At 40.6% G+C, this 21680-nt stretch overlaps 1 protein-coding gene across 12 annotated transcripts in view; it reads left to right on the forward strand.

Moving 5' to 3' along the window:
- The window catches only part of LOC128686323 (protein fantom), a 286463-nt gene that overhangs the window by 169920 nt on the left and 94863 nt on the right, over positions 1–21680 (forward strand). For all 12 annotated transcript variants that reach the window (XM_070085930.1, XM_070085936.1, XM_070085933.1 and 9 more), the window contains one exon: positions 11851–11937. In XM_070085930.1, the coding sequence (XP_069942031.1) occupies positions 11851–11937 (87 nt within the window). The remainder of the gene's footprint in view (positions 1–11850; positions 11938–21680) is intronic.

Raw genomic sequence — 21680 nt, forward strand, 5'->3', positions numbered from 1 at the left:
CCATCCAATTCCCTTATGACAGTATTTATACGATGCTGGAAGGTGGCAGGAGCATTTTTTAACCCAAAGGGAAGTACATTATATTGAAATAACCTATCTGGGGTGACGAAGGCTGAAATTTCCTTTGCTCGCTGGGTGAGGGGTATCTGATAATAACCTTTAAGTAAATCCAGTTTGCTCACATACTTTGCCCCTCCCACAGCATCAATCACATCATCCATACGTGGCAAAGGGTAACAGTCAGCCTTCGTTACTTCATTTACTCTGCGATAGTCAATGCATATACGCATAGATCTATCAGGTTTGGGAACCTGATAGATGGGAACCTGATGGTTTGTAGTGCCTGACTCTCGCTAGGCACTACAAACTGGTTTTGAAGGAGGAATTTCACTTCTTCCTCCATGTGAAGTTTTGTTGGGTTCATGCGGTAAGGAGCCTGCTTTATTGGAACAGCTTCCCCGACGTCCACATCATGGGGAGGCAATTTACTTACTTTGGGTACATCCCCAAACAAATCTGGAAATTTTTGGAGTAACTGAATCAAGTCACAGGCTCCCTGCACACTGAGGCCCTTCATGTGTGCCATGAGATTTTGCAAGATGGCTGAATTGCACAGCCTTACTTCTGTTGTTACAGGAAGTTTTTCAGTATCGTCTCACTCAACTTGGATGGCGGCAACTCCCGCCCTAGAATGGTATTTTTTCAACCTGTTAGTGTGCACGGTCCTTTATGATTTGCGACGGCCAAGCATCTTAATTACATAATTGGGCCAAGACCTGCCTGTAATGACAAAGGTCCATCAATTCATGCAGCCAAGGCATATCCCAGAACTGGCTCCGAAGCTAACACTTCCTCTCCAACACTGAAGGAGCGAGGAGCTGCCCTTTGGCCGTACCGCTGCTTCATGGCCCTCTGACTAGCCTTGAGGTTGTCTGCTGCCATCCGTCTCACCTGGTCCAGTCGTTTCCTGAAAAAGAGAACATCTTCCGGTGGGGAAGCCTCATTTTCATAGCCCAGCCAATGCTCCTTGAGAATGGTCAGTGGCCCCCTCACTGGATGACCATGGATAAGGTCAAAGGGGCTGTAACTGAGAGATTCTTGGGTGCTTTCCCGCATGGCAAACAAGAGAAAGGGGATCCCCTTATCCCAATCACTAGTGTTATTCATACAATAGGCTTGCATCATTGTCTTAAGAGTTAGTTGAAATCTCTCGCATGGCCTCTTATACTATAATGGTCAAGTTTGTGGAGTAGGATGCCGTGGTCTACTGTGTCAAAAGCTTTTCTTAGGTCAATAAAAATTCCTAGTGGATATTCCTTATTTTCCAATGCTGTGTAAAGCAGATCTAGCATTTTTATGATTGCATCGTTAGTGCTTTTATTTTTCCTGAATCCAAATTGGCAGGGGTTGAGTATGTTTTGTGCCGTTATAAATGAATATAGTCTCCTGTGCACGAGTTTCTCAAAGATTTTGGATAGCAATGGTAAGTTTGATATTGGCCTATAGTTGTTTAAATCTGTAGGGTCACCACCAAAAATCAGTGAATAGTAAAGTGACATAAGTGACAAAGTGTAGCATTAAGAGTACTATTAAGAGTGGACCATTAAGAGTGTACCATTAACCCTTTGACTGTCGCAACCCCAATCCTGAAGTGTCTCCTGGTGTCGGAGAATATTAAAAAAAAAAAAAGTGATTTTTTCTTATGAAAATGTTAAGATTAATTTTCTAATTGTTTTAAGCCCCCAAAATAAATTTTTGTGATCAGTACTTATGGAGATATAGAGGAGTAAAGGTGGCAGAAAATGAGCCGTGTATGGCAACAGCCATGAATACCACTCACCAACTAAACTTTGGTTTACTTGCATTCCAAGGTTTCTTGTTTTTTCACTATTTTATTTTTTCACATAACTTACATGGCCTGTGAGTCCAAAGTAAGGTGCAATGTACATATATACACTCATATACAACACAATAAGCGTACAAACATAATTATCAATATATTCTTTACAAAACTTGTTTACACAAACAGTGCTAAAAATTTTTTATTACTATTGTTCTATAACATATATACAAATGTACAGTCACTGGACATGTTCCTAGAAATTCTGCAGCTTGTGGAACTCTTTGAAACATGGTTTTATACACAATGGTGATTTACACTCCTCACATATAAAACGAGTGTGTCTGAGTTTTTTGTGGGCTTTTTTTGTATATGCACAGACAAAACACCTCTCTGAGCAGTTTTCTTCATAGTAGTAGCAGATAGTTGTCTTATGTAGTTATCCTAGGTAAATGTGTCATCATTCCTTCCTACCTACATTTCTTTCTTCATTCTTTCTTTCTTCATTCTTTCCTTCTTTCTTCATTCTTTCCTTCCTTCCTTCCTTCTGGTTTCTATAATATTTTTTTTTTTATTATCACACTGGCCGATTCCCACCAAGGCAGGGTGGCCCGAAAAAGAAAAACTTTCACCATCATTCACTCCATCACTGTCTTGCCAGAAGGGTGCTTTACACTACAGTTTTTAAACTGCAACATTAACACCCCTCCTTCAGAGTGCAGGCACTGTACTTCCCATCTCCAGGACTCAAGTCCAGCCTGCCGGTTTCCCTGAATCCCTTCATAAATGTTACTTTGCTCACACTCCAACAGCACGTCAAGTATTAAAAACCATTTGTCTCCATTCACTCCTATCAAACACGCTCACGCATGCCTGCTGGAAGTCCAAGCCCCTTGCACACAAAACCTCCTTTACCCCCTCCCTCCAACCCTTCCTAGGCCGACCCCTACCCCGCCTTCCTTCCACTACAGACTGATACACTCTTGAAGTCATTCTGTTTCGCTCCATTCTCTCTACATGTCCGAACCACCTCAACAACCCTTCCTCAGCCCTCTGGACAACAGTTTTGGTAATCCCGCACCTCCTCCTAACTTCCAAACTACGAATTCTCTGCATTATATTCACACCACACATTGCCCTCAGACATGACATCTCCACTGCCTCCAGCCTTCTCCTCGCTGCAACATTCATCACCCACGCTTCACACCCATATAAGAGCGTTGGTAAAACTATACTCTCATACATTCCCCTCTTTGCCTCCAAGGACAAAGTTCTTTGTCTCCACAGACTCCTAAGTGCACCACTCACTCTTTTTCCCTCATCAATTCTATGATTCACCTCATCTTTCATAGACCCATCCGCTGACACGTCCACTCCCAAATATCTGAATACGTTCACCTCCTCCATACTCTCTCCCTCCAATCTGATATTCAATCTTTCATCACCTAATCTTTTTGTTATCCTCATAACCTTACTCTTTCCTGTATTCACCTTTAATTTTCTTCTTTTGCACACCCTACCAAATTCATCCACCAATCTCTGCAGCTTCTCTTCAGAATCTCCCAAGAGCACAGTGTCATCAGCAAAGAGCAGCTGTGACAACTCCCACTTTGTGTGTGATTCTTTATCTTTTAACTCCATGCCTCTTGCCAAGACCCTCGCATTTACTTCTCTTACAACCCCATCTATAAATATATTAAACAACCACGGTGACATCACACATCCTTGTCTAAGGCCTACTTTTACTGGGAAAAAATTTCCCTCTTTCCTACATACTCTAACTTGAGCCTCACTATCCTCGTAAAAACTCTTCACTGCTTTCAGTAACCTACCTCCTACACCATACACTTGCAACATCTGCCACATTGCCCCCCTATCCACCCTGTCATACGCCTTTTCCAAATCCATAAATACCACAAAGACCTCTTTAGCCTTATCTAAATACTGTTCACTTATATGTTTCACTGTAAACACCTGGTCCACACACCCCCTACCTTTCCTAAAGCCTCCTTGTTCATCTGCTATCCTATTCTCCGTCTTACTCTTAATTCTTTCAATTATAACTCTACCATACACTTTACCAGGTACACTCAACAGACTTATCCCCCTATAGTTTTTGCACTCTCTTTTATCCCCTTTGCCTTTATACAAAGGAACTATGCATGCTCTCTGCCAATCCCTAGGTACCTTACCCTCTTCCATACATTTATTAAATAATTGCACCAACCACTCCAAAACTATATCCCCACCTGCTTTTAACATTTCTATCTTTATCCCATCAATCCCGGCTGCCTTACCCCCTTTCATTTTACCTACTGCCTCACGAACTTCCCCCACACTCACAACTGGCTCTTCCTCACTCCTACAAGATGTTATTCCTCCTTGCCCTATACACGAAATCACAGCTTCCCTATCTTCATCAACATTTAACAATTCCTCAAAATATTCCCTCCATCTTCCCAATACCTCTAACTCTCCATTTAATAACTCTCCTCTCCTATTTTTAACTGACAAATCCATTTGTTCTCTAGGCTTTCTTAACTTGTTAATCTCACTCCAAAACTTTTTCTTATTTTCAACAAAATTTGTTGATAACATCTCACCCACTCTCTCATTTGCTCTCTTTTTACATTGCTTCACCACTCTCTTAACCTCTCTCTTTTTCTCCATATACTCTTCCCTCCTTGCATCACTTCTACTTTGTAAAAACTTCTCATATGCTAACTTTTTCTCCCTTACTACTCTCTTTACATCATCATTCCACCAATCGCTCCTCTTCCCTCCTGCACCCACTTTCCTGTAACCACAAACTTCTGCTGAACACTCTAACACTACATTTTTAAACCTACCCCATACCTCTTCGACCCCATTGCCTATGCTCTCATTAGCCCATCTATCCTCCAATAGCTGTTTATATCTTACCCTAACTGCCTCCTCTTTTAGTTTATAAACCTTCACCTCTCTCTTCCCTGATGCTTCTATTCTCCTTGTATCCCATCTACCTTTTACTCTCAGTGTAGCTACAACTAGAAAGTGATCTGATATATCTGTGGCCCCTCTATAAACATGTACATCCTGAAGTCTACTCAACAGTCTTTTATCTACCAATACATAATCCAACAAACTACTGTCATTTCGCCCTACATCATATCGTGTATACTTATTTATCCTCTTTTTCTTAAAATATGTATTACCTATAACTAAACCCCTTTCTATACAAAGTTCAATCAAAGGGCTCCCATTATCATTTACACCTGGCACCCCAAACTTACCTACCACACCCTCTCTAAAAGTTTCTCCTACTTTAGCATTCAGGTCCCCTACCACAATTACTCTCTCACTTGGTTCAAAGGCTCCTATACATTCACTTAACATCTCCCAAAATCTCTCTCTCTCCTCTGCATTCCTCTCTTCTCCAGGTGCATACACGCTTATTATGACCCACTTCTCGCATCCAACCTTTACTTTAATCCACATAATTCTTGAATTTACACATTCATATTCTCTTTTCTCCTTCCATAACTGATCATTTAACATTACTGCTACCCCTTCCTTTGCTCTAACTCTCTCAGATACTCCAGATTTAATCCCATTTATTTCCCCCCACTGAAACTCTCCTAACCCCTTCAGCTTTGTTTCGCTTAGACCCAGGACATCCAACTTCTTTTCATTCATAACATCAGCAATTATCTGTTTCTTGTCATCCGCACTACAACCACGCACATTTAAGCATCCCAGTTTTATAAAGTTTTTCTTCTTCTCTTTTTTAGTAAATGTATACAGGAGAAGGGGTTACTAGCCCATTGCTCCCGGCATTTTAGTCGCCTCATACGACACGCATGGCTTACGGAGGAAAGATTCTTTTCCACTTCCCCATGGACAATAGAAGAAATAAAAAAGAACAAGAGCTATTTAGAAAAAGGAGAAAAACCTAGATGTATGTATATATATATATGCATGTGCGTGTCTGTGAAGTGTGACCAAAGTGTAAGTAGGAGTAGCAAGATATCCCTGTTATCTAGCGTGTTTATGAGACACATATATAGTCACTGGACACTTTCATTGTGTTGTGTGTGTGTGTGTGTGTGTGTGTGTGTGTGTGTGTGTGTGTGTGTGTGTGTGTGTGTGTGTGTATGTGTGGACTTCTAAATGTGCTGAGTCAGGGTCTGGCAGCTGTCAAAATGACATTTTGCATCATTACTCACTCCCCCTACCACCTGTTATCTTCTTTCTTGTTCTTTCTCATATTTTCTTTCTTCTCTTTTCTCCTTTCTATTTCTTTCTTTCTTTAAGGATCCCTAGCTTTATTGACAAGCTATTTACAGGTTAAGGTTCCTAACTTTATTGGCAAGCTAAGAGCTGTTACCTACATCAGCTCATTTGAAAGCATTTTTATTATTATGTGACATACAAGTAGGGAACAGGATGAAATTGGGGCCATCTGTGGGCCAGCATTTTCATTTGATCAACTGACTTTATCTCGTTGACATCTTTATGCTGTACGAATGTGCTCCATACTCGAGTCATCCTGGGTATATATGATCTCAGATGGAGTGATGTTCTGGAGAAGGGTACAGCCAGAGTGAAGTTGCTGCTTTCTGCCCATCTTGTGGCATAAAAGCTTGTTTCACGCTGTCCTCGAAGTGGATCCAAGTGTGGTACTTAGACAATATTGGCCTTGTACATAACAATAAGGCCACCCACATCCCTCCTATGTTGAAGGCTCTGCTGAAATGACAGATCTATCCAGGATGGGTCCAGGCGAGAGATGAGACGTCTTGCTCTGTTCTCTACTCTGTCAAGCAGTCGCAGATGAGAGGGGGAGCAGGCAAATCAAGAAAGTGGAGCATACTCAAGGTGTGAGCGTACTTGTGCCTCATACAGAATCTTGCAACCCCTACTGTCAAGTAGATGCGAGATACGGCGAAGTGCTGTAAGCTTCCTGGCTGCCTTGCTTGCAAGATTTACAACATGGTTCTTCATGGTTAGTTTGGAGTCAAATTTCACCCCAAGGATATCAACTTCTTCTCCAGGTGCCAACACCCTCCCATTCATCCTTACTACTGCACCAGCATTACCATCATGGTGCCTAGAGACGGTCATCATTTGCGTTTTCTCAGGTGCAAATGTTACTTGCCATCTATTTCCCCAAGCTGATATAGCTCTCAGCTGGTGATTGATGTAGCTTAGAGCAGCCGGCATTTCTTCTCTTGGATAAGTGAATGTCAGTGTACAGTCATCTGCATATGCATGTGATTCTGGGATGAGATGAAGAAGGTCGTTGAAGTAGACATTCCATAACAATGGTCCCAGCATGCTTCCTTGTGGAACACTTGCCCCAATAGGATGTCTTGCTGATTCTGTTCCATTGAGAACTACACTTAGAGATCTACCATGAAGGTAATCACTGAGGAGACATAGCGTAGAGCCTGCAATTCCCAGTGCTTGAAGTTTTGCTAAGAGGCCCTTGTGCCACACCCGGTCAAAAGCGCCAGCAATGTCCAGTGCTACCACACAGCTGACTTTGGATTCATCCAGTGACTGGTGCCTCTTAGTGGAGAGGTTTAACAACAGATCAGCAGCAGAGTAACCTTTCCTGAAGCCATATTGACGATCACAAAGTAGTTAGTGATAGTCAAAAACTCTGTCATTTGTCTTGAGATTATTGTCTCAAGGATCTTACCAGTGATTGACAGGAGTGACACTGGTCTGTAGTTGCTGATTTCTGCTCTGCTCTTCTTTTTGTGAACAGGGACTACATTTGCCTCTTTCCATAGAGAGGGCCATTTACACTGTACTAGGCAGTGCTGAAAGATGCGAGTTAGAGGTGCTGCTAGCTGGTCTGCACATCTTCTCAGCAATCTTGGGCTCAACTTGTCTGGGCCCACAGCCTTTTCTTGGTCAAGCGATTTAAGAAGGAAATGCACCTACTCCTGCCTTATTGTCACCTGGAGTTTACCTGGAGAGAGTTTCGGGGGTCAACGCCCCCGCGGCCCGGTCTGTGACCAGGCCTCCTGGTGGATCAGCGCCTGATCAACCAGGCTGTTGCTGCTGGCTGCACGCAAACCAACGTACGAGCCACAGCCCGGCTGATCAGGAACTGACTTTAGGTGCTTGTCCAGTGCCAGCTTGAAGACTGCCAGGGGTCTGTTGGTAATCCCCCTTATGTGTGCTGTGAGGCAGTTGAACAGTCTCGGGCCCCTGTATGGTCTCTCAACGTGCTAGCGACACCCCTGCTTTTCATTGGGGGGATGGTGCATCGTCTGCCAAGTCCTTTGGTTTCGCAGTGAGTGATTTTCGTGTGCAAGTTCGGTACTAGTCCCTCTAGGATTTTCCAGGTGTATATAATCATGTATCTCTCCCGCCTGCGTTCCAGGGAATACAGGTTTAGGAACCTCAAGCGCTCCCAGTAATTGAGGTGTTTTATCTCCGCTATGCGCGCCGTGAAAGTTCTCTGTACATTTTCTAGGTCGGCAATTTCACCTGCCTTGAAAGGTGCTGTTAGAGTGCAGCAATATTCCAGCCTAGACAGAACAAGTGACCTGAAGAGTGTCATCATGGGCCCGGCCTCCCCAGTTCTGAAGGTTCTCACTATCCATCCTGTCACTCTTCCAGCAGATGCAATTGATACAATGCTATGGTCCTTGAAGGTGAGATCCTCCGACATAATCACTCCCAGGTCCCTGACGTTGGCGTTTCGCTCCATTCCGTGGCCAGAATTTGCTTTGCACTCCGATGAAGACCTAACTTCCCCATGTCCACCACATCTGAGTAATTGAAATTTCTCATCGTTGAACTTCATATTGTTTTCTGCAGCCCACTGAAAGATTTGGTTGATGTCTGCCTGGAGCCTTGCAGTGTCTGCAATGGAAGACACTGTCATGCAGATTCGGGTGTCATCTGCAAAGGAAGACACGGTGCTGTGGCTGACATCCTTGTCTATGTCGGATATGAGGATGAGGAACAAGATGGGAGCTAGTACTGTGCCTTGTGGAACAGAGCTTTTCACCGTAGCTGCCTCGGACTTTACTCTGTTGACGACTACTCTCTGTGTTCTGTTAGTGAGGAAATTATAGATCCATCGACCGACTTTTCCTGTTATTCCTTTAGCGCGCATTTTGTGCGCTATTATGCCATGGTCACACTTGTCGAAGGCTTTTGCAAAGTCTGTATATATTACATCTGCATTCTTTTTGTCTTCTAGTGCATTTAGGACCTTGTCGTAGTGATCCAGTAGTTGAGACAGACAGGAGCGACCTGTTCTAAACCCATGTTGCCCTGGGTTGTGTAACTGATGGGTTTCTAGATGGGTGGTGATCTTGCTTCTTAGGACCCTTTCAAAGATTTTTATGATATGGGATGTTAGTGCTATTGGTCTGTAGTTCTTTGCTGTTGCTTTACTGCCCCCTTTGTGGAGTGGGGCTATGTCTGTTGTTTTTAGTAACTGAGGGACGACCCCCATGTCCATGCTCCCTCTCCATAGGATGGAAAAGGCTCGTGATAGGGGCTTCTTGCAGTTCTTGATGAACACAGAGTTCCATGAGTCTGACAGTTGTGACACAGTTCTTGCAGCTAGCCAAGGAGGGTCCCTTGCTGGATCAGGAACTTGCATTTTGGTAGCAAAGTGTTCAGCAAAGAGGTCCGCCTTCTCTTGACTACTAGTAGAGGTGGTCCCATCCTGTCGATTTAGAGGTGGAATGAGTTCATCAGGCAGATAACCTTGTCTGTCCTTGACCAGGGACCACCAGGTTTTGGAGCCTACCCTACCTGATGCTAGCTTTCTTTTAGTGTCCACCTTCCATTTAGCAATGGCCCACTTTTGAACGTCACCCATATGTCTCTCAGGCTTGCCTGTGCAAGTTCCTGTTATAGGTGGTAGGATGTCTCTTATACCTTCGCCATGCTTTGTACTTAGCAGTAGGAGCCTCTCTACAATGAAAGCCAAACCAAGGCTGATCTGTAGGCTTCGTCACATATTGCCGGTGAGGAATGTGTTCTTGTTGTAGATTAAGGATGTGTCCAGTGAAGGCTTTCACTTGGTTGTCAACATCCCCTTGGAGAAGAGCATTCCAATCGGTGGTGGCGAGCTCAGATTAAAGGGCTGGCCAATTACCTCTTTCCCATAGCCAGGTTGTGCGTGTGGACTCCTCACCTCGTTCTGTTGGGATCTTAAGTGTCGTAAAAACAGCCTTGTGGTCAGACGATCCAATGTAGCCGAGAGGTTGACAAGTGACTGTGCCTTCTGCCAGATTACTCACTACTGGGTCAAGGGAAGAGCCAGAGATGTGAGTAGGGAAATCAACAAAGTTTCTCATGTCAAACACTGCAAGAAGGTCATCAAAGTCCCTCTGTATAAGGTGCTGGTTGAGGTCACCAACAATTATGATATGTTGACAGTTGTGTTGTAGCAGAAGGGAGTCAATATTTTCCATTAGGAAGTTGATGGGGTCTGCATATTGCCACTGAGGTCTGTACATTGCACATGCTAGTACAGAGGTACTAGTGTTTATGCAGAGCTTGAAGAACATCATTTCAAGATGTGCAGGGGTGGCAACATCAATGTGCTGGGCATGAACACTTTTAGAGAAGCACACAGCAACACCTCCTCCTTGCCCTTGCCTGTCTCTTCTCATCCATGAGGTGTAGCCAACAATTCTTACAAAATTTTCTGGAGTCCTGTCATCCAAAAATGTTTCAACAACAGCTATCATGTCAGGATGTCGAGTGTTCACAAAACTATGTGTGAGCTCTCCAACATTAGTAATGAAACCTCTAATGTTGGCCAACAGGATGCTGATAGACTGGCTCCTCTTTTATTCTCTTTCATTCTCCTTTATTCTCCTTTATTCTTCTTTCTATTTCTTTCATTCTCTTTCATTCTTCTTCATTCTCCTTCATTCTCCTTCATTCTCCTTCATTCTCTTTCATTCTCCTTCATTCTCCTTTCTCTGTCTTTCATTCTTTCTTCTGGTATCCTGGGCATTGCTTTTGGTCACAAACCCCTCAAAACCATGAAATTGATCTTCATTGACACTTCCATCTGTGTTAGAGCAATCACTTGGAAAGAGAAGGGTCCAAGATATATTTCTTACCACTAGGCATGCTGAACAAGGACTACTGAAATGGCATTCCCACAGTGCACCACTGTCTCCCCGATTTTTTTTATATGGCGAACACTGACCATGGAGACCCATTCTCTCACATGTGGGCCTACCAATTTTCTCCTGCTTGATTTGAAGCCACTTGAATTTTGGTGTATTAATACGTCAAACACATTGGCTCGCATGGCATATGTATACGACCAAAAGAGTGAAAGTGTTAAAAGTGTAGCATTCAGAGTGTAGCATTAAGAATGTAGCAGTTAAGCAATAGAAAAAGGATGAAACGAAATGAACTCCTGACAGCATACGCAGATGTGCCCAGCATCTCGTCTCTCTCATCAACCTTCGCCAGCATCTTTTCTCCACCATCAATCACCAGCATTTCTTCTCCAAGGTAAATTAGTATTAGTATTATTATTATTTTCCTCATGAAACTACGTAATCTAATACAGTTTGCCTTACAAACACTCCATTTTCTGTTTTAATAAAAGCATGGGAAGGTATGTAGTCAGCAGGAATGGCTGCTGTGGTGGCCCTAAACACCCCAACAACAGTGGCTACCGCCTCTGCTACCACTACTCACATATGTAATGACATATTTCATTCATTCTAGGTATATATCATGTTTCTATGTTATTAATATTGTTTATTATGCCATAGAGTTGATATTAGGGAAATATTGAAGTATTTTGTCGTGCCTGGAATTCCACTGGAACAAATTAATTCCATTTCAATTAATTTAAATGAGGAAAATTTACTCTACAAACGAGCAAATCCAGATGTAAGCAAGGTCACGGAACGGATTAAACTCGTAAGTAAAAGTTCCACTGTATATAAGCCAGTAATATCCTTAAACTGCTGAATAATATTTGTTTAACATGAACAGCTCAAAAATATTTTTTTTTTCAGGCTGGCTTACTTGATTTGACAGAAAAAGATCTTGCTAATATATTTATGAAGCACAAGGAAGAGAGTTCAGGTGGGATGTCTGCCAAGGTTAGTAAAATTTTGTTTAAACAAAATAGGGGAATGAAACACAGTAGAACTGGATGAATATAGTGGGTATCCTACTGTACTGTTATAAATTGATGCTTTTGAATAAGAAATAGTGCCAACTTTCTAAAAGAAAAAACTCTCTTACTGGTATTATATGTACAATAAGATACTCAAAGTTAAATTAGATGAGTAGCTTTGGTTAACCTGTCAGTGCTGTTAGGTAAATACAAAGGATACCAACTGATGCTGGCTCTAGGCTTAAGGAAAGTAACTAAACCACATGGTATAAAAATGTATTCAGTATAATATTTTATGTTTTATGTACAAGATAGACGAGGTAATGGTTAAACTTTTAACATTAAATTATATAAACCACAGAACAGATGGGGTTTGAAACCATGGTGTGTGAATCGTAAAACTCATTTGTGTGGGTTCAAACCCCACCTGTTCTGTGGTTTGTTTGGAGTCATGTTATTATGATTTTGTGAGTCATTAAACTATAGTATAAAAGCCCCAACAGGCTGATGTCATCTAATGGTTAATGGGCAGAGCAAAAGCTATACAGTTCTAGGGGCCTTGGGTCTAACATAATAAAATAATGAAACTAGGACATGAAATTGTAATAACCCACAACACTCTAGTTATGAGTGATAGTATAAATGAATATAGTGTTATTCAGGTTACCTTATAAAACTAATAGAATTTTAATAAAGCTAATAGAATTATTGTAATAAAGCTAATACAGTTCTTGTAATAAAGCTAAATAAAATTCTTGGAATAAAGCTAGTAGAATTCTTGGTTTAATAAAGCTAATACATGTCCACCATCACAAATCCGGCAATCAGTTATTCGGTTCCTTCAGTTATTCGGCACTAATTTTGGCTAGCATAATTTAAAATTTCCAGGGTCGCCACACCACTCTGCTGGTACTGTTTGGTGGCGCTACTTTTTTATTTATTTATTTATTTATTTAAAAATTTGAGCACACATACAGAGGTACAACAAATACAGGTAAGAGCAGTATGCCAAAGCCACTTTTACTATGCATAGCATTACGGGCTGGCTTAAAATTACTTAAGATTAACTAAGCAATGATGAAATCAGTGATAAAACATTAATGTAAACAGGTTACTATAAAGCACAAGTGAGTATTACAAAGACAGGTCATATGGTTGTATGCATTGTTGTACATTCAGTAGAATGGAGTATTCTGTTAGGTAGTGTATTTAAAAAATAATAAAGTTAGATTGGGTTTTAGGTTTAACATTTATGTGATATAATTGTGAGAAACATTTAAGATATACAATTTATAAGGTTCAGTTATTCAGTATTCATTTGGTTTTGGGTGAGTAAGTGATCTTTGAGAAGAGACTTGAATTTATAAACAGGTAGTGTTTCTTTTATATTTACAGGTAATGAATTCCAGATTTTAGGGCCTTTTATGTGCATTGAGCTTTTACATAGTGTGAGATGGACACGAGGAACATCAAAGAGTGATCTGTGCCTTGTGTTATGGTCATGTGTTCTGTTGAGGTTGGCAAGGAGATGTTTGAGGGGAGGGTTAATATCAGAGTTAAGTGTTCTATGTATGTAATAGGTGCAGTAGTAAGTATGGATGTTTTGTATGGTGAGGAGGTTTAGTGTATTGAATATTGGTGGAGTGTGCTGCCTATAGTGAGAATTTGTTATCATTCTAACTGCAGCCTTTTGTTGGGTAATTAGTGGTCTGAGATGGTTACTTGTTGTTGAGCCCCATGCACAAATTCCATAGGTGAGATAGGGGTAAATAAGAGAGTGATATAGGGCCAGGAGGGCTGACTGTGGAGCATAGTACCGTATCTTCGATAGTATGCCTACAGTCTTGGAAATTTTCTTAGAAATTTGTTGTATATGTGTATGAAATTTGAGTCTATTATCAAGGTGGATTCCTAAGAATTTTCCCTCTGTTAGCTTTGTGATAGGTGATCCGTTTATCATTATGTTAAGAGGGACATCTGTAGCTCTGTTACCAAACTGAATGAAGTAGGTTTTGTCAATGTTTAGTGTAAGTTTGTTAGTTCTCATCCAGGTAGATATTTTCTGTAATTCGGTATTTACAGTATTGGCTAGCGTGACTGGGCTCGGGTGGGAGAAGACGTATGTAGTGTCATCTGCAAATAGTGTGGGTTTGAGTAATTGCGAAGCATTTGGTAGGTCATTTATGTATAGGAGAAAGAGAAGAGGGCCAAGGACACTTCCCTGTGGGACACCAACTGTAATTGGTTGTGCAGAGGAGTTTGCCCCATTTGCATACACATATTGGCTTCTGTTGCTGAGGTATGACTTGAGGTAGTTGAGGGAGTGCCCTCTTATACCATAGTGTGACAATTTTACGTGGAGCAAGTCATGGTCAACTGTATCAAAAGCTTTACGTAAGTCAATGAAGATCCCCAGTGGGACTTCTTTTTTCTCTATTGCAGTGTATATATGTTCTAGCATGTGTATAATAGCATCATTAGTATTTTTATTAGGCCTGAATCCAAATTGGCAGGGGTTGAGTATGTTTTGGGAGATAAGGTAGGAGTAGATTCGTTTATGAATTAATTTTTCGAAGATTTTTGAGAGAGGGTGTAAGTTGGATATTGGCCTATAGTTATTCAACTCTGTTTGGTCTCCTCCTTTGTGGATCGGGGTGACCCTTGCTATTTTGAGTACTGTAGGGAAGGTGGAGGATTCAATGGATTTGTTAAAGAGTGTTGCAATGATTGGTGATAGCACTTGTGACACTTTTTTGTATATAAAGGGTGGTAAGGTATTTAAATCTCCTGCCTTGTTTTTTAGTGTGTTGATAATAAGGGAGACTTCGTATGGGTTAGTCGGAGCTAGGAACAGTGTGTTCGGGTAGTTGCCGGTGAGGTAATCATTTGGTGGGGTATCTGAGCTTGGGATTTTATTGGCATAAGTCATCCTAATTTCTTTTTCTCCATTTATTGTTTTAACCTGCTTGCTTTTAGCCCTAGCCATGGTTCCAATGAATAAAAGAAATGCTTCTCATTATGTAAAGCACCAACACAGTACATTATCCATTAAAGATAAGGTGGCTTTGAAGCCACTGTCGGTTGCCATGAGCTCAGTCTCATGATGCAGGAGAATATGCTTTATTATTACGCTAATATCAACACTACAGCTTATTTGCCTATCACAATTGATCTAATATGACATAATAAACAACATAAATAACATAAAACATGTTAAATACTCCAGAATAAATAATATTTTGCATAATACCGAGCAGTCGACGGAGGTATGAAGAGGATATGGTATATAAATACTATTCTCCTATCCCTGTCTTGGGGGCTTATACAGTGGACCCCTGCATAGCGATATTAATCCGTGCAAGAGAGCTCATTGTTATGCGAAATTATCGTTATGCGAATGAATTTTCCCCATAAGAAATAATGGAAATCAAATTAATCCGTGCAAGACACCCAAAAGTATGAAAAAAGAATTTTACCATATGAAATATACATTTTCCTACACACAAAGAGAAGGATACATGCACAATAGTAGAGTAGTACATGCACAATATATATTGTGCATGTACTACTCTACTAAATGAAGAATAAATGACACTTACCTTTATTGAAGATGCAGCAATGACTGATGAGACAGTGTGTCCTGGGAGTGCCTTTTCCTCCTGAGTACTGTAGGTCCTGTTTGGCATTTTCTTCCAGAACAGGCCTTATCACACTGTGTATGCCACTATGATTCTTAAATCTCTCAAACCAACCTTTGCTGGCTTTAAATTCACCAATATGAGCACTAGTTCCAGGCATTTTTCCCTGTTCACCTGGGTGTTAGTCGACTGGTGTGGGTTGCATCCTGGGAGACAAGTTTAAGGACCCCCAATGGAAATAAGTTAGACAGTCTTTGATGACACTGACTTTTTTGGGTTATCCTGGGTGGCAAATCCTCTGGGATTAATTGTTTCTTGGTATTCTCAATAAGCCACACCAACAACGGTGCTACAGCAGCAGCAGCAGCAGCAGCTGACAGTGCTACAGCAGCAGCAGACGATGCTACAGCAGCAGCAGCAGCTGACGGTGGTACAACAGCAGCAGCAGCTGACAGTGCTACAGCAGCAGCAGACAATGCTACAGCAGCAGCAGACGGTACTACAGCAGCAGCAGACGGTACTACAGCAGCAGCAGCAGCAGCTGATGGTGATACAACAGCAGCAGCAGCTGACAGTGCTACAGCAGCAGCAGACGATGCTACAGCAGCAGCAGACGGTACTACAGCAGCAGCAGCAGCTGACGGTCCTACAGCAGCAGCAGCAGCTGACAGTGCAGCAGCAGCAGCAGCTGATGGTGGTACGGCAGCAGCAGCAGCTGTACCACCAATAGTAGCGATGGTTGATTGGGGTTTATTATACAACCTGGCCAGCTCGGAGACACGCACTCCACTTTCATACTTATCAATGATCTTTTTCTTCATCTCTATAGGAATTCTCACCCTTATTGCTGTAGGGTTGGCACTAGAAGCTTTCTTGGGGCCCATGGTCACTTATTTTGCAGATAAAATCACCAAAAACACTGTAATAATACGAAATGTTCCGATTGTATGCTTGGATGTGACCGCGGAGGCTGCCTGGTAAACAAGGCCACCGGCGGAACATGTGAGCGTGGCTCAGGCCGCACATAGACGCGTCTCAGACGAACAGCGTTGAGCGGGTTTTTTAGCGGTATGCGAGGCAAAATCTTAGTGATAAAATGTAGCGGTATGCGGAATTAACGTTATGTAAGGCCAACGGTATGCGGGGGTCCACTGTATTAGAGAAAACGGAGTATAGCACAGGGCTAACTGTGATATACACTCGTACTGCACCATAAACCTGAAACAAAAAAGTTATTTTCTCTATATAGATTATCACACATAGCAGCATATGTGTAGAGAACCTAGGATAACCCATAAAAGTCAATGTGGCTTATTTCTAGTACCTGGCTTGTGTTAACCATATATGATTTTTGGTAAATATTCAATTCCCAGCCAGGGTAGAAACATTGGGCGTGTTTCTTTACAACTGTTGTCTATGTTTACTCATCAGTAAATGGGTACCTGGGTGTTAGTCGACTAGTGTGGGTGTTATCCTGGGACACTGACCTAATTTTCTTGAAATACTGTGCATAACAAGTGGCTTTCTATATAGTAGTATGTCACTGATGTCAGCTAGGCCTGTATACCATGTACACATACGTGTAGTAAATAAAGATATTATTATTATTATTATTATTATTATTATTATTTTCTCAGTTGTTTGTTGGGTTATCTTATTCAAACTTGGGCAATGTATGATGGAAAGATACTTCTTAACGTACACCAAAAATGAAAGAAATCAGACCATAAATAGCGGAGTTCACTTCTCAGCCATTAGCAGCCGCTTAGCGGTATATTTTTGTATGGTTTTTATGGTTATAGTCTCATTTTTTTGGTCTCATTTGATAGAATGAAAGATATATTACAGAAATAGATATGATTTTGATTGCTTTCATAATGAAAAGTACCTTGAAATTGCGCTCACAGTAGCGAAAATGTTCTATTCTTTAGCAAAGCTCAAGAGTAAACAAATGACGTCACCGTCCAATACCTGTCCGCCTGCAATTCCAAATTCCAGTAAGAAGTCAAGAATGGGTTGACATTATTTATACAATTATTATGATAATGCGGCAGTCTGCATAACAGTAAATCTTCTATTTTTTTGTGAATAAAAATTCCAAATGTAAGCAAGAGTAATACAGTGGACCCCCGGTTTACGAACAGCTCCCAATGCAACCAGTTATGTAAGTGTATTTATGTAAGTGCGTTTGTATGTGTATGTTTGGGGGTCTGAAATGGACTAATCTAATTCACAATATTCCTTATGGGAACAAATTCGGTCAGTACTGGCACCTGAACATACTTCTGGAATGAAATAATATTGTAAACCGGGGGTCCACTGTATAAGAGGGCCTGTAGCCGTGACTAATGAACAGAGAAAATGTTATTTTAGTGCCAGGAATGTCTGCATTGTTTATTCTGGACCCTATTTTCAAATTGGCATCTGTTGAAATTTGTGTGAAATCAGCCAAATTGCCAATTTCTGACCACTTTATTGGGTAGTTGAAATAAGTGAATAGGAGGTTTCTTGTACTCAATTGACAGACTAGAAGTAAATAAGTTTATTCAGGTATACACAAATACAATTACATAGATTATCATACATAGCAGTGTATGTATAGAGAACCTAGGATAACCCAAAAAAGTCAGACAAAGTGACTTATTCCCAGTACCTGGCTTGGGTTTGCAATATATGATTTTTTGTAAATATTTTTTTTTCTCGGTTGTTTGTTGGGCTATCTCATTGAAACTTGGGTAATGTATAATGGAAAGATTCTTCTTAACGTACAACAAAAATAAAAAAAAGACAGACGATAAATCAGGGAGTTCACCTCACAACCATTAGCCACCTCTTTGCAGTATATTTTTGTATGGTTTTTATGGTTGTATTCTCATTTTTTTGACTCATTTGATAGAATGGAAGACATATTACAGAAATAGACATGATTTTGATTGCTTTCATGACGAAAAGTGCCTTGAAATTGAGCTCAAAATAGCGGAAATGTTCGATTTTTTTGCCGATGTTCAATGAACTATGTGTAAGTCAAGTTGGTTATTCTAACCTAACCATTCTGTAATCCTGCACACTACAGGTCCCAGTGATGCCGGATTTATGATGGAGGACCTGTAGAATTCTTAGAATGAAGCTAATAGAATTCTTGAAATAAATTAATAGAACTTTTGAAATAAAGCTAATAGAATTCTTGGAATAAAGCTAATAGAATTCTTAATAAAGCTTATAGACTTCTTCGCTTCATATTAAGAAGTATAAATAACAGGAGTCCAAACATCCTTTTGTAGACAGTGTTGCAATGTGTGCAGACCTGTTTCTTCTCGTACATCAGGATGCTTGTTCTATAATTCCTGAGCAGTAATTGTAAGGTTTAACAAACTTTCTCTCTTCAGAAGGGCATCAGTGCATAGGGTGGCCTTCTGGGACCTCCCACTCTTTCTTCTTGTTGGGAGTGATGTCTTTAGGCAGATTGCTTGCAGCTCTGTTGAGGTTCTGAATAAACTGTGGGGTGCATCTCTGCCTATCTTTGCTATTCTTCGAAGAGACTCTCTTATACTGGAGAGTGATGAGACAAGCTTCATCCTTCATATAAAGCACCTCTCAACCCATTGTGACTGACAGGAATAGCTGTTGATGGCAACAAAAGTAAACAACTGTGTAGAATGAAAAGGGCGAATTGCAAGTGTGACAACACTTCCATCCAACATTATCTGAGCTCTTTTGGCTCATGTTTAACTAAGTCAGGGGAAATGCCATATGACTATGTCTCATTCATTTTCTTTATATGATTGACAGCTAGTAAAAAAAATTGGTATTCGATCAGTGGCAGGCATTTTTTTCCCAGTTTCACAGTAGTGTAGGATTTTATAAGTCCTTGAATACTTTTATTTATTTATTTATTTTTATTTATTTGTTTATTTATTTAATAATTTGAACATACATACAGAGGTACAAAAAAAATACAGGTAAGAGCAGCATGCCAAAGCCACTTGTATGCATAGCATTACGGGCAGGCTTAAAATAAACTTAAGATTAACTAAGCAATGATGTAATCAGTGATAAAACATTATTGTAAACAGATAACAATAAAGCACAAATGAGTATTACAAAGACAGGTCATATGGTTGCATGCATTGTTGTACATTCAGTAGAATGAAGTATTCTGTTAGGTAGTGTATTTAAAAAATAATAAAGTTAGATTGGGTCTTAGGTTTAACATTTATGTGATATAATTGTGAGAAACATTTACGATGTACAATTTATAAGGTTCAGTTATTCAGTATTTATTTGGTTTTGGGTGAGTAAGTGATCTTTGAGAAGAGACTTGAATTTATAAACAGGTAGTGTTTCTTTTATATTTACAGGTAATGAATTCCAGATTTTAGGGCCTTTTATGTGCATTGAGTTTTTGCATAGCGTGAGATGGACACGAGGAACATCAAAGAGTGATCTGTGTCTTGTGTTATGGTCATGTGTTCTGTTGAGGTTGGCAAGGAGATGTTTGAGGGGAGGGTTAATATCAGAGTTAAGTGTTCTATGTATGTAATAGGTGCAGTAATAAGTATGGATGTTTTGTATGGTGAGTAGGTTTAGTGTTTTGAATATTGGTGGAGTGTGCTGCCTGTAGTGGGAATTTGTTATCATTCTGACTGCAGCCTTTTGTTGGGTAATTAGTGGTCTGAGATGGTTAATTGTTGTTGAGCCCCATGCACAAATTCCATAGGTGAGATAGGGGTAAATAAGAGTGATATAGGGCCAGGAGGGCTGACTGTGGAACATAGTACCGTATCTTCGATAGTATGCCTACGGTCTTGGAAATTTTCTTAGAAATTTGTTGTATATGTGTATGAAATTTGAGTCTATTATCAAGGTGGATTCCTAAGAATTTTCCCTCTGTTAGCTTTGTGATAGGTGATCCGTTTATCATTATGTTAGGAGGGACATCTGTAGCTCTGTTACCAAACTGAATGAAGTAGGTTTTGTCAATGTTTAGTGTAAGTTTGTTAGTCCTCATCCAGATAGATATTTTCTGTAATTCGGTATTTACAGTATTGGCTAGCGTGACTGGGCTCGGGTGAGAGAAGACGTATGTAGTGTCATCTGCAAATAGTGTGGGTTTGAGTAATTGCGAAGCATTTGGTAGGTCATTTATGTATAGGAGAAAGAGAAGAGGGCCAAGGACACTTCCCTGTGGGACACCAACTGTAACTGGTTGTGCGGAAGAGTTGCCCCATTTGTGTACACATATTGGCTTCTGTTGCTGAGGTATGACTTTAGGTAGTTGAGGGAGTGCCCTCTTATACCACAGTGTGATAATTTCATGTGGAGCAAGTCATGGTCAACTGTATCAAAAGCTTAACGTAAGTCAATGAAGATCCCCAGTGGGACTTCTTTTTTCTCTATTGCAGTGTATATGTGTTCTAGCATGTGTATAATAGCATCATTAGTATTTTTATTAGGCCTGAATCCAAATTGGCAGGGGTTGAGTATGTTTTGGGAGATGAGGTAGGAGTAGATTTGTTTATGAATTAACTTTTCGAAGATTTTTGAGAGAGGGTGTAAGTTGGATATTGGCCTATAGTTATTCAACTCTGGTCTCCTCCTTTATGGATCGAGGTGACCCTCGCTATTTTGAGAACTGTAGGGAAGGTGGAGGATTCAATGGATTTGTTAAAGAGTGTTGCAATGATTGGTGATAGCACTTGTGACACTTTTTTGTATATAAAGGGTGGTAAGGTATTTAAATCTCCTGCCTTGTTTTTTAGTGCGTTGATAATAAGGGAGACTTCGTATGGGTTAGTCGGAGCTAGGAACAGTGTGTTCGGGTAGTTGCCAGTGAGGTAGTCATTTGGTGGGGTATCTGAGCTTGGGATTTTATTGGCAAGGTTTTGTCCTATAGTGGAGAAGAAATCATTGAGTCTGTTTGCTGTTTCTGTTGGTAGGAGTTGGGGTTCATCTGATTTTGCTAATTTTATTTCTCTATTTCGTGATATCTTTTTTGTCCCTAGAATTTCTGATAGGGTTTTCCAGGTCTTTTTTATATCGCCTTGTAAGTTGGATAATCTGTTCTCATAATACAAATTTTTTGCCCTTC

This window comes from Cherax quadricarinatus, chromosome 17 (genome assembly GCF_038502225.1).
Source record: "Cherax quadricarinatus isolate ZL_2023a chromosome 17, ASM3850222v1, whole genome shotgun sequence".
NCBI classification, from domain to species: domain Eukaryota; kingdom Metazoa; phylum Arthropoda; class Malacostraca; order Decapoda; family Parastacidae; genus Cherax; species Cherax quadricarinatus.